We start from the raw sequence: 13,053 nt of genomic DNA, 5'->3' as shown, positions 1-13,053 counted from the left end.
GCATAAGTCAAAGGAAACAATATAATTCACATCGTGCAAGCGAGCAGAATGTTGCCCAGCACATGGTCCGGAACGCTCGGAAAACGGAAAGTACAGACCGAAGTTCGAATTTGAGATCCTCTGCACGGTACGCCACACTGTAATCTCCCTGCTACTGAGACAATGAAAGAATATTCGCCTCCTGAAACATGTTTCTTTGTAAGTAGGCTGTTTAGGTTTTTATATTGGTAACGCCACGTAGCGCTCTGTATGAAAATCACTGGCTGTGCTGTGTGCAGTTTGTGGCTGCTTTTCATTATTGTTTGCTATTGTAGTGTTGGGCAGCTGGATGTGAACAGCGCGTAGCGTTGCGCAGTTGGAAGTGAGAAGTGAGGCGCCAGCAGTGGTGGACGTGGGGAGAGAGACGGCGGAGTTTTGAGAGCGGATGATCTGGACAGAGACAGTAAATTTGTAAGACTGGATGTCATGAACTGATATATATATATATATATATATATATATATATATATATATATATATAATGGCATTTGAACACTATGAAGGTAAATACATTGTTTGTTCTCTATCAAAATCTTTCATTTGCTAACTATGCCTATCAGAAGTTAGTGCCTTCAGTAGTTAGAATCTTTTATTTAGCTGGCAGTATTGGCGCTCGCTGTATTGCAGTAGTTCGAGTAACGAAGATTTTTATGAGGTAAGTTATTCATGAAAGGTATAGGTTATTGTTAGGGCCATTCTTTTGTAGGAATTATTAAAAGTCAGATTGCGTTGCGCTAAAAATATTGTGTGTCAGTTTTGTGTTAATCAGAATAGGTAAAGACTGAAATGTCTGAGTACGTTCAGTTCTGCTCAGCTGTTTGAAAATCAAATAATGTAAAAGGTTTATCAGCACAGTAAATCATTAATATTTCTAAGGGGACGTTACAATTTCACTTATACTTGCTTACGTTTCATTCATCAACGTGCGTGCAGTTCTCATAGCAGTTTACTGACGTGTTCCATGGTTAAAAAAAAATAAAACCCATTGTATAGTTTTACTACTTAACATGAGAGAGTGAGAACACTTTTATAAGAGATGTTCAGACATTATTGGACCCGCCAGGATACCCGAGAGCGCTAACGCGCTGCTTCCTGGACTCGGGTAGGCGCGCCGGCCCCGGATCGAATCCGCCCGGCGGATTAACGACGAGGGGCGGTGTGCCGGCCAGCCTGGATGTGGTTTTTAGGCGGTTTTCCACATCCCGCTACGTGAATACCGGGCTGGTCCCCACGTTGCGCCTCAGTTACACGCGTCGCAGACATTTGCAACACGTCCGCACTATTTCACGATTACACTAGACGCAGGCAGTTGGGGAACACTGATTCTTGATTCTGTCCTGGGGGGGAGGGGGGGGGGGTGGCGGCAGGACAGGAAGGGCATCCGGCCATCCCTAACACTAACACTGCCAAATCCGTTGTAACCACGCCGACCCTGCGGGACTCTGGCGTAAGCGAAAAAAAGTTCAGTCATTATTGGCCGCTGTCAAAATCAACAAAACAGTTCACAGAAAAAATTTAGAATTTTTCTTTCTTACTACGCCGCTGAGTGTCTATAAAATGCTTCTAAACTAATCACATAAATTACGAGATGTCTCCAAGAATTTATATGAGGTCAGTTATTATCTGCCCTCATTATGTACACAGCTGATAATTTCCTTAACCTAACCTTAGTGCCGGGAAAATATATTTCGAGCTTCGGCAGAATTGGAGTAACGTGCTTACGTGTTAATAACAACTTTTCTATCATTTCAATTTGTATTTGCACAGAACAAAAGTAAGTACCATAACCACTTAACCTCACATATTTCTTTACTCTGTATTTCATCATTTGGAGGTTAGTTATTTTCATATAGGGCGCTTCTAACAATGTTTTCTACTGTAGGGCAACAACACACCAAAAATACTTCGAAACAGTGGGAGAATAAAAAATCAAAAACGGACGATAATGTAAAATGTATCTTGAAAATCATGTGAACAGCCGTCTGATGATGAAGTAGCCAGTTCGAAACCGGTAACGGCGCTATTTACCTAAATAGCAGTATTAATAGTGGCTGGTTGCTGTCTTCTTCTTTGTAAGAATTAACCTACAGTAACAAAAACGTTGTTTTGTATTGTCACTACACTGTAAACTGACGATTCTATGTGAACTTTAGTTTGATCCGCGAATTTTCGCCACTCAAAGTTGGTCCTACCCCAAGCCGATATAATCTGTGATTATCGTTTTTAAATTTCCTGTGTTAATTTAACCCTTTATTTGGCAAATGGTGAAAATAAAAACAAAAAAAATTTTCAATGCTTATATTTATTTATTATGCTAAAAGAAATACAATTCAGTTAGTTTTAGAAATTTTTGACAAAAATTATGAAAATTATGAAATGTTGCTTACAAGTAACATTGCCAGCAGTAGACCACATTTATACATATTATAGAAAAAAAGAGGGCCTTCCTACTTTCTTTTTTCCAGAAAACATCAAACCATTGGCAATCTGCCCTGAATGACTTCAGTGAGGCCTTCTTGCCCAGAGATTCTCTTCGAAATGCCAGCCAGGCATTTACAACACTCAGATCTAGCATAAATCCAAACAGTCTCATGTACCAGCACCTAGTTTTCATTGGTACTCTGTAGAGCTCTATCAGCATACCAGCAAGATCAACTCCTCCCATACGGTATGCTTGTTGTACTGACGTACAATACTGGGACAGGGCGCATCAATTCTCCTTTTTTCATTGCTGTCCAATCATTTTACTGTTGAGAGTGGTTGGACACCACAAAATGAGCTTGCAAGTGTCACGATTTTATTGTTTTGAATATACGCCGTAAGCATATGTAATATACTAATGGCACATGTCCCAACTATGGGCAATGTTGCTCACAGGCAACATAAAAGTTTTATACTACTTACTGCAGATGCTGAAGAAATTGATGAAATGTATGACGAGATAAAAGAAATTATTCAGGTAGTGAAGGGAGACGAAAATTTAATAGTCATGGGTGACTGGAATTCGTCAGTAGGAAATGGGAGAGAAGGAAACATAGTTGGTGAATATGGATTGGGGGGAAGAAATGAAAGAGGAAGCCGCCTAGTAGAATTTTGCACAGAGCATAACTTAATCATAGCTAACACTTGGTTCAAGAATCATAAAAGAAGGTTGTATACCTGGAAGAATCCTGGAGATACTAAAAGGTATCAGATAGATTATATAATGGTAAGACAGAGATTTAGGAACCAGGTTTTAAATTGTAAGACATTTCCAGGGGCAGATGTGAACTCTGACCACAATCTATTGGTTATGAACTGCAGATTGAAACTGAAGAAACTGCAAAAAGGTGGGAATTTAAGGAGATGGGACCTGGATAAACTGAAAGAACCAGAGGTTGTAGAGAGTTTCAGGGAGAGCATAAGGGAACAATTGACAGGAATGGGGGAAAGAAATACAGTAAAATAAAAATGGGTAGCTCTGAGGGATGAAGTAGTGAAGGCAGCAGAGGATCAAGGAGGGAAAAAGACGAGGGCTAATAGAAATCCTTGGGTAACAGAAGAAATATTGAATTTAATTTATGAAAGGAGAAAATATAAACATGCAGTAAATGAAGCAGGCTAAAAGGAATACAAACGTCTCAAAAATGAGATCGACAGGAAGTGCAAAATGGCTAAGCAGGGATGGCTAGAGTACAAATGTAAGGATGTAGAGGCTTGTCTCACTAGGGGTAAGATAGATACTGCCTACAGGAAAATTAAAGAGACCTTTGGAGAGAAGAGAACCACTTGTATGAATATCAAGAGCTCAGATGGCAAAGAAGGGAAGGCAGAAAGGTGGAAGGAGTATATAGAGGGTTTATACAAGGGCGATGTACTTGAGGACAATATTATGGAAATGGAAGAGGATGTAGATGAAGATGAAATGGGAGATAAGATACTGCGTGAAGAGTTTGATAGAGCACTCAAAGACCTGAGTCGAAACAAGGCCCCGGGAGTAGACAACATTCCATTAGAACTTCTGATGGCCTTGGGAGAGCCAGTCATGACAAAACTCTACCATCTGGTGAGCAAGATGTATGAGACAGGCGAAATAGCCACAGACTTCAAGAAGAATATAATAATTCCAATCCCAAAGAAAGCAGGTGTTGACAGATGTGAAAATTACTGAACTATCAGTTTAATAATAAGTCACAGCTGCAAAATACTAACGCGAATTCTTTACAGACGAATGGAAAAACTGGTAGAAGCGGACCTCGGGGAGGATCAGTTTGGATTCCGTAGAAATGTTGGAACACGTGAGGCAATACTAACCTTACGACTTATCTTAGAAGAAAGATTAAGAAAAGGCAAACCTACGTTTCTAGCATTTGTAGACTTAGAGAAAGCTTTTGACAACGTTAACTGGAATACTCTCTTTCAAATTCAGAAGGTGGCAGGGGTAAAATACAAGGAGCGAAAGGCTATTTACAATTTGTACAGAAACCAGATGGCAGTTATAAGAGTTGAGGGACATGAAAGGGAAGCAGTGGTTGGGAAGGGAGTGACACAGGGTTGTAGCCTCTCCCCGATGTTATTCAATCTGTATATTGAGCAAGCAGTAAAGGAAACAAAAGAAAAATTCGGAGTAGGTATTAAAGTTCATGGAGAAGAAGTAAAAAATTTGAGGTTCGCCGATAACATTGTAATTCTGTCAGAGACAGCAAAGGACTTGGAAGAGCAGTTGAACGGAATGGACAGTGTCTTGAAAGGAGGATATAAGATGAACATCAACAAAAGCAAAACGAGGATAATGGAATGTAGTCAAATTAAATCGGGTGATGCTGAGGGGATTAGATTAGGAAATGAGACACTTAATGTAGTAAAGGAGTTTTGCTATTTAGGGAGTAAAATAACTGATGATGGTCGAAGTAGAGAGGATATAAAATGTAGACTGGCAATGGCAAGGAAATCGTTTCTGAAGAAGAGAAATTTGTTAACATCGAGTATAGATTTAAGTGTCAGGAAGTCGTTTCTGAAAGTATTTGTATGGAGTGTAGCCATGTATGGAAGTGAAACATGGACGATAAATAGTTTGGACAAGAAGAGAATAGAAGCTTTCGAAACGTGGTGCTACAGAAGAATGCTGAAGATAAGGTGGGTAGATCACGTAACTGATGAGGAGGTATTGAACAGGATAGGGGAGAAGAGAAGTTTGTGGCACAACTTGACTAGAAGAAGGGATCGGTTGGTAGGACATGTTTTGAGGCATCAAGGGATCACAAATTTAGCATTGGAGGGCAGCGTGGAGGGTAAAAATCGTAGAGGGAGACCAAGAGATCAATACACTAAGCAGATTCAGAAGGATGTAGGTTGCAGTAGGTACTGGGAGATGAAGAAGCTTGCACAGGATCGAGTAGCATGGAGAGCTGCATCAAACCAGTCTGAGGACTGAAGACCACAACAACAACAACACTACTTACGTAATTGAAAACAATATTGGATTGAAATATTTCTGCTGTAAACTCACCTCTGGGTATTTCTTGAAGAAAATCTGCTAAGATTACTGCCAATTTATTGGAATCCACTCTTTCAGAACCAAAACAAGACACCCTCTGTAACACCACTGCACAAACTGCCATCTAGTGTGGAAAACCTTGAACTATTACAACAACTGGCATTCGCAGTATGTAAAGGAACGTTGCCTGGTGGCAGCAGGGGGGGGGGGGGGGGGGGGGCAAATGGCCTGCGCAGATCGGCGAATATTTCGTCGTTCTGCGCATGACGGTTGTTGCGGTGATTTGTAAAAGTGTTGCGTTAAAATGCCTGGGTTTGCTGTAACAGGGTGTCTGTCGTACAGCCGAAAGACAAAAGGCCCGGATATAATTTATCATTCGTTCCCAAAAGACGTTAAAGTGCAGAAGGCCTGGATTATGAAGCGCCACCGAAAAGATTGCTTCAATGTTGCGACGTCAACTGTTTGTTCATTGCATTTCACATCCGATGATTATCTACGTGACTTGCGAGCAGAACTTCTCAATCTACCGCCGAAGAAAACACTTAAACCAGACGCAGTGTCTAGTGTGAATATACCAGGAAGGGTTCCCAGTGTTAGTGGAAATTCAGGCCCTGATGACACAGTTCCTCCGAATAGGGCAGACAGGTTGCAGGCAAGAAAGACAATGAAAAATTCAATTGAGCACCTGGTTAGTCAACAGCGACAGATGACTGTGACACTGATAGTAAAGAGATCAGCGAACTCTGTAAACGTATAGAAGAATTAGAATACAGCAACCGCAGACTGACAGCTATGTGTGCAAATCTCAGGTGTAGTGAGAAGCGTTTGAAACTCAAAGTTTAAGCTTGTGGTGAGAAAATAAAATATCACAAAAGTGTCAAAAGAAGGAAGTACAGGAGAAAGTGACTCAAATATTAGGCAAATTGTTTTCGAAAACACAGATAAACTGCTTGTTGAGTGGAAAGAAACGAGCAAAATGGCAAAGGGAAGATATTTGTAAAGCGGTTACACTTCGTGCTGTTTCTAGGAAGTGTTATTTGTTTTTAAGAAATCAGGTCGGTTTCCCACTTCCAGGACTGTCAACACTTAAGAGATGGACGTCACGCTCTTTCAGATGCTTTCCTGGTGTGCTGACAGACGTTTTGCAACTAATGAAAGCCCACTCATCTGTACTGACAAAAACTGAACGTGTGTGTGTGCTATCATTCGACGAAATGAATGTAGACAGCAATATTATTTATGATCCTGTTGAAGATCGTGTTGTAGGGCCACACAGTAACGTTCTATTTGTTATGGTACGTGGTTTGTTTTCTGGGTGGAAGCAACCCATTTACTATGATTTTGACACACAAATAACAGCTGATCGGTTAAACAGTATTATCTGCTCTGTACAAGATGTTGGTTACGATGTTGTTGCGGTAGTGTGCGACCTTGGAACAAAAAATCGATCTGTCTGGAAAGATTTTAATGTGACAGAAACAAATTCCTTCTTTTCCAATCCGCAGTATGAAAATAAACGAATCTGGGTGTTTTCAGATGTTCCGCATTTGTTTAAATTAATGAGGAACCACTTTTTGCATGACGGACTAAAGCTTCCAAGTGGGAAAAGTGTTAATAAATCTATTGTAGAAAGACTGCTCGCATTAGATAGGAGTGAAATGAAGTTGTGTCCTAAACTGTCACAGCTTCATCTCAGCGTCAAGGGGAGAGAGCGTCAAAGGGTTTATTTGGCAATGCAACTTTTTTCGAGTACCACAGCTAAAGCCATAAAGTACCTAATGCCTGAAGAAGAGGAAGCAGCAAATTTTTTTCAATTAGCAAACGACGCATTTGACATTCTGAATGCTCGGAAGTACAATAAGAATGTGTTATCATGTGGTTATGGGATACATAACGATGTTCAAGAAAGAATATTGAGAGAACTGCATACGTGTGCCGAAAAAAAGCGCGTAGGCAATGCTAATCACTTGCTCCCACTCCAGAAAGGCATTATGACAACTGTTCGGTCATTATTTGGACTGTTTTCGGATCTTCAAATGGCTCTGAGCACTATGGGACTCAACTGCTGAGGTCATAAGTCCCCTAGAAATACTTAAACCTAACTAACCTAAGGACATCACACACATCCATGCCGAGGGAGGATTCGAACCTGCGACCGTAGCGGTCGCGCGGTTCCAGACTGTAGCGCCTAGAACCGCTCGGCCACTCCGGCCGGCTTCAGATCTTCAGCCACTACAAATAACATATATTTTAACTGCAAGATTGAAGCAGGATGCACTGGAAAATTTTTCTCACAGATCAGAGGAATTGGTCATTTCCATTTCAACCCTTCTCCAACAGAAGTAAAATATCGATTACAGCTGTTACTGCTGGGACACAATGCTCATGACATTCCTCTGTCAAGTGATACATCAGTAGAGGCCGCTGAGTGTGACGGATTTTTGACGTCACATCTGTTCACAGGAATTTTGCCTGACATGAGCGAAGCACTGCAAATGATAGATGGTGAAAAAGAGCTAAGAGATATTAACTTTCCTGTTCAACCTGCACCAGAAGAATCTGCTGTCAAAGAGGGATGTGACTGCTCTGCAGAAGGATTCCGTTACCTGGCTGGCTACATTGCATATCGTGCAAAGAACTGTGACAAGACACTGGGAACGCCGTCTGCTGATATTTTAAGTCCTCCAACGAATGAAAATTATGGTTGGATTGAATTTCTATCTCGCGGTGGGCTTACAGTTCCAACAGATGAGTGGCTACATAAGGTGTCTCAGTTTCAACTAATTTTTAATGAATTTAATGGATTGGGTAGTATTTCCAAGGAAAAAAATATAGTGAAAACAATATGCACTGCTGTCCAAACTAAATACCCGGAATTTTCGTCACACGTTATAAAACTGTATGTCAGAACACGACTTTTCATTCGTATGCGGTTCCTCAATACGAAGCATAAAATGCATAAAGCAGCAGCAGCACAGAAACGGAAATCAAGACAGTGGCACTCTTCTTCTACTGCAAACATCTAAACAGGTAAATCAACTGTTTTAAATAATTTCCTGAGAACTTATTGGTGTTATAAGTAGTTGCTTGTCCTTAGTAAGAGTCGCTTGCTGCGCTAGCCGCAGCCTCGCTTTGCTCCTACAGTGACGTCACTGAGCCAGCCAATCACAGCCGATTTAGCTTCGGGCCCAACCTCCCTTTTAAGTAACCTTGGGAGGCAGCAATGCCAGTAAAGGGCACTGGGAAGTATTTGTTGTCCCATAAGGCCAACGTAAATTTGATGTTTCTTGAGAGCAACACTGCCAAATAAAGGGTTAATATCAAATGCTTTATACAATCGCCCCTCAGTGTGTTTTCTCTGTCAGCTATTAGGGACATTTTGATAACCGAAAAGTCCACATAATCCGACTGTTTGTACCGCGCAAGCGAGAACTGGATGAGAGTAGGAGGCAGAAGAGGGAGATGGCGGTGGCGGTAGTGGTAGTGGGGAAGGTTACGGAGGGTGGCGTGCGGCATTACCGCAGTGCACGCTATTAGAACCCGCCCGTGTCCGCGCGCACTGCCCGGGCTCAACCAGACACGCAGCTCAGCCGGCCCCGCGTACTCACTTTGCTACCTGCGGCTCGGCTGCTGGCGCCGCACAAAGGCAGCCGCGTCTGCAGATGCCGGACACGGCGCGCGCGAGGGCGGCCATTATTTAGCCGCGGCCCGCAGTCCGCGCGTCTTTTGTCCGACAAATTACAAGGGCGCCAACAGGGGGAAGGGGGGAGGGGGGTGGGGGGGAACGCCACTGTGCTCCGCAACTGCGCATGCGCGCTGCTGCTGCCTCCGCCGCCTCTGGTGTAAGCAGGACAGAGCGTCGCTCCTTCTCGCCAACTGTCACCCCTCGCGTCGGTGCCATCGACAGCGTGAGAGCCCCCGTATGAATTATTCAGGCCAGTGACGCATACGGCGGGTTCCTTGCGATAAAAGCGTCAAGTGCTATGCCTCTCCCTCCCATATATTATATCGGCGAGCAGGGATTTTCTAGTAACCTGTCACTACTTCCCTTAGCTCAGTTTGGAAAAACGCATCAGCCACTCGGCGATTTATTTATTGTATAGACTGGTAGAGGCCGCGCAAAATAACGTGCCAACTGCGCAGAAACCTATTGTGCTCATTTGACTTTCGCCTGCCGATATGCACACTTCGAACGTCCTCATTGTTATCTCTACGTAACAAGGCTGCATAGATGCAGGGAAATTTCTTCATAATCAGGCATGTGAAACTATATGCTGTACCATTAAACTTTTAGTCAGAAGAACAAACGAGAAAGCAAAAATCTCATTAAAACTATGCTTGAGGGGGTTGTATGAACCGCTAACTAGTCCATTCGCGGGATGAATATAGTTACGAGTACTTGCTAAGCCTTCCCCACTTTAGAAAGAAGAAGAAGGGAAAGAAGAAGATTATATTTGAGGTAACATTGCCAAAAAGGTTGTCAGGGGACTTAACACGATGTCCACATGACACGTGTACTTTATGTTACACTGTCAGTATCATAATAAGTGACATTGTCCACTGCACTGCATTTTTCCCTTTTTTGTTTCATAAGACGTTCTTCTGGTAGTACATGGACAGATCTGTTTAGAACTGGTTGATCTTTCGCTCTAACAGCTGCTGCGTAAGGCAGTTCAAAAATCAGAGAAAGCCAAGGGCCCACCGCCCCAAATAGGACAGTGCCTCAGCCTTTCATCTAAAACGTTCGAGGTCATGAAGAAATATGTAAATTTGATGACCTAAAACAACCTTCTACTTATAAATAGGCTTTAATTTACGTTTCAGCACGCGAAGAGTAAAGCCAGTTCACGCAATAAACATGAAAGTCAGTAACACGATAAAGGGCTGCGTTTAACAACTTTAACAGTACAGTATAACAGCGACTGTGTTTGTTCACGGCATAACAGCGGCCTGTTTGGCGTTTTATTGTGTATTGTTTCATCTAGCTAATATTTACCTCGCTCTTTGAATGGTGGGAAAACATCAACTAGTACAGAAAGGAATGCGAGCGACAGAAAAGCTAATTCTATTCGCTCGCCGCGCGAAAGGGCGAGCTTGTAATTCGACGGCCCTCTCTTAAGTATCACTGTCAACGGAGCGGTAGCAGGCCATAGTGGAATGAGATGGAGTAGATTACTGCCAGGATTAAAGAAGTCAGATGTAGGAACGCTATAGGCAGTTATACCGGGTGGAAGAATGAGCTTGTGAATTAACGAAACGAGTTAAATTAGCAACCAGTGCGTACCTGTAACAGTTGAAACACGTATGTTGTGTGGCGGCGATGGCGAGGCATTGCGGAGTCTCTGACCACAGAGCTATTTGTCGTTCCTAGTCGCGGACGAGTTGCGCAAGAGTCGCAGTAGTGGCAGTTGCGATCTAGTTGCGAGAGAGTTCAGTTGCATGTAGGGAGTCAGCAGTTGTGTGTGAGGAGTCGGCGGGCGTCGACATGGCACTCTGGTCAAGATTCAGGACGAGGTATATTTTTTAAATAAGGTACTGAAGCAGCATTGCGCACATTTGATAATGTAATGTAAATTAACTGTAACTAATTTGTTCAAGAATCCCCCCAATAATAATTTTGTTTTTAAACCAACCATTTTCTAACAAAGAATCCTTTTTTGAAAGAATATTTCCCTTCCATTTCCTTAAAGAAAAGTTTCCCTTAAATTCAAAATTTTTGCGATGCATTTCCTCCGAGCTATGGTGAAAAATAAGAGCAGATGCAGTTTTACTGAGGTAAGAACTTGAGTTTAATCAGGGCCTAAAGATCGACATTTCGGTCTATTTGCATTTTCATTATGACTGAGATTTCATTATCATTGAATTGACTTACATTTTTGTGGGGAGCTTATACCTGGGTCAGATTGCTATTTCTGATTTATTGTCGTTGTGATTAAATGTAATTACGGGGAGGTTACACTTAGTTCTAGGTCCATTTCCATTTGAGTAAGATTAGATTTACATTTCTGTGGGGAGGTTACACAGTACATGAAGTACAGTCTCACTTCATCAAACCAATCGTGAACAATTATTCGAAAACAGTCTTAATCGCATTTATTATTATTATACCGCCAAACGGTTTCAACCCGACGTAGGGGTCATCTTCTGGGCGTTTACACCATTGGTCGACTGCTGGTGGTGTCACTCCTGTCTACAAAACGGCAGGAAACTATAGTATGTTAGTAGTATGTTATGTAGACAGGAGTGACACCACCAGCAGTCGACCAATGGTGTAAACGCCCAGAAGATGACCCCTGCGTCGGGTTGAAACCGTTTGGCGGAATAATAATAATAATAATAATAAATGCGATTAAGACTGTTTTTGAATAATTGATTAGTTTTACTAATCGTTGCTTCATCTCCACAACCAAGTTGTCCAACAATCGTGAACAATTGTGTCCCGGTGACATGATACCGTTGTTGGGAACATGAAGTCCATAAATGACTGCAAATGGTCTTCGGTTAGCCGAATATAACCTATTCCAATCAATGATCAGTTCAGTTGGACCAGAGGATCCAGTCTATTCCGTGTAAACACAGCCCACGCAATTATTGAGCCACCACCAGCTTGCACAGTGCTTTGTTGACAGCTTGGGACCATGGCTTCACAGGGTCTGCGCCACACTCGAGCCCTTCCATCAACCTCTCACCAACTGAAATCTGGACTCGTATGTCAAGGCCACGGTTTTCCGGTCGTCTAGGATCCAAACGAAGTAAAGCTGTTGGCTGACGTGTAATACGTGCAATAATTGTTGGGAACATGAAGTCCATAAATGACTGCAAATGGTCTTCGGTTAGCCGAATATAACCTATTCCAATCAATGATCAGTTCAGTTGGACCAGAGGATCCAGTCTATTCCGTGTAAATACAGCCCACGCAATTATTGAGCCACCACCAGCTTGCACAGTGCTTTGTTGACAGCTTGGGATCATGGCTTCACAGGGTCTGCGCCACACTCGAGCCCTTCCATCAACCTCTCACCAACTGAAATCTGGACTCGTATGTCAAGGCCACGGTTTTCCGGTCGTCTAGGATCCAAACGAAGTAAAGCTGTTGGCTGACGTGTAATACGTGCAATAATTGTTGGGAACATGAAGTCCATAAATGACTGCAAATGGTCTTCGGTTAGCCGAATATAACCTATTCCAATCAATGATCAGTTCAGTTGGACCAGAGGATCCAGTCTATTCCGTGTAAATACAGCCCACGCAATTATTGAGCCACCACCAGCTTGCACAGTGCTTTGTTGACAGCTTGGGATCATGGCTTCACAGGGTCTGCGCCACACTCGAGCCCTTCCATCAACCTCTCACCAACTGAAATCTGGACTCGTATGTCAAGGCCACGGTTTTCCGGTCGTCTAGGATCCAAACGAAGTAAAGCTGTTGGCTGACGTGTAATACGTGCAATAATTGTTGGGAACATGAAGTCCATAAATGACTGCAAATGGTCTTCGGTTAGCCGAATATAACCTATTCCAATCAATGATCAGTTCAGT

At 42.5% G+C, this 13,053-nt stretch overlaps 1 protein-coding gene across 1 annotated transcript in view; it reads right to left on the bottom strand.

The window, feature by feature from the left end:
• Window positions 1-9,209, bottom strand: part of LOC126263488 (neural-cadherin-like) — a 412,393-nt gene extending 403,184 nt beyond the window's left edge. Inside the window, exon 1 of the mRNA XM_049960581.1 lies at window positions 9,124-9,209. Coding sequence (XP_049816538.1) covers window positions 9,124-9,209 — 86 coding nt within the window. The remainder of the gene's footprint in view (window positions 1-9,123) is intronic.
• Between the last annotated feature and the right edge of the window lie 3,844 nt (window positions 9,210-13,053).

Source organism: Schistocerca nitens, chromosome 6 (genome assembly GCF_023898315.1).
Source record: "Schistocerca nitens isolate TAMUIC-IGC-003100 chromosome 6, iqSchNite1.1, whole genome shotgun sequence".
Lineage (NCBI taxonomy): Eukaryota > Metazoa > Arthropoda > Insecta > Orthoptera > Acrididae > Schistocerca > Schistocerca nitens.
The sequence above is the reverse complement of the archived record's forward strand: the minus strand, read 5'-3'. Positions and strand labels throughout refer to the sequence as shown.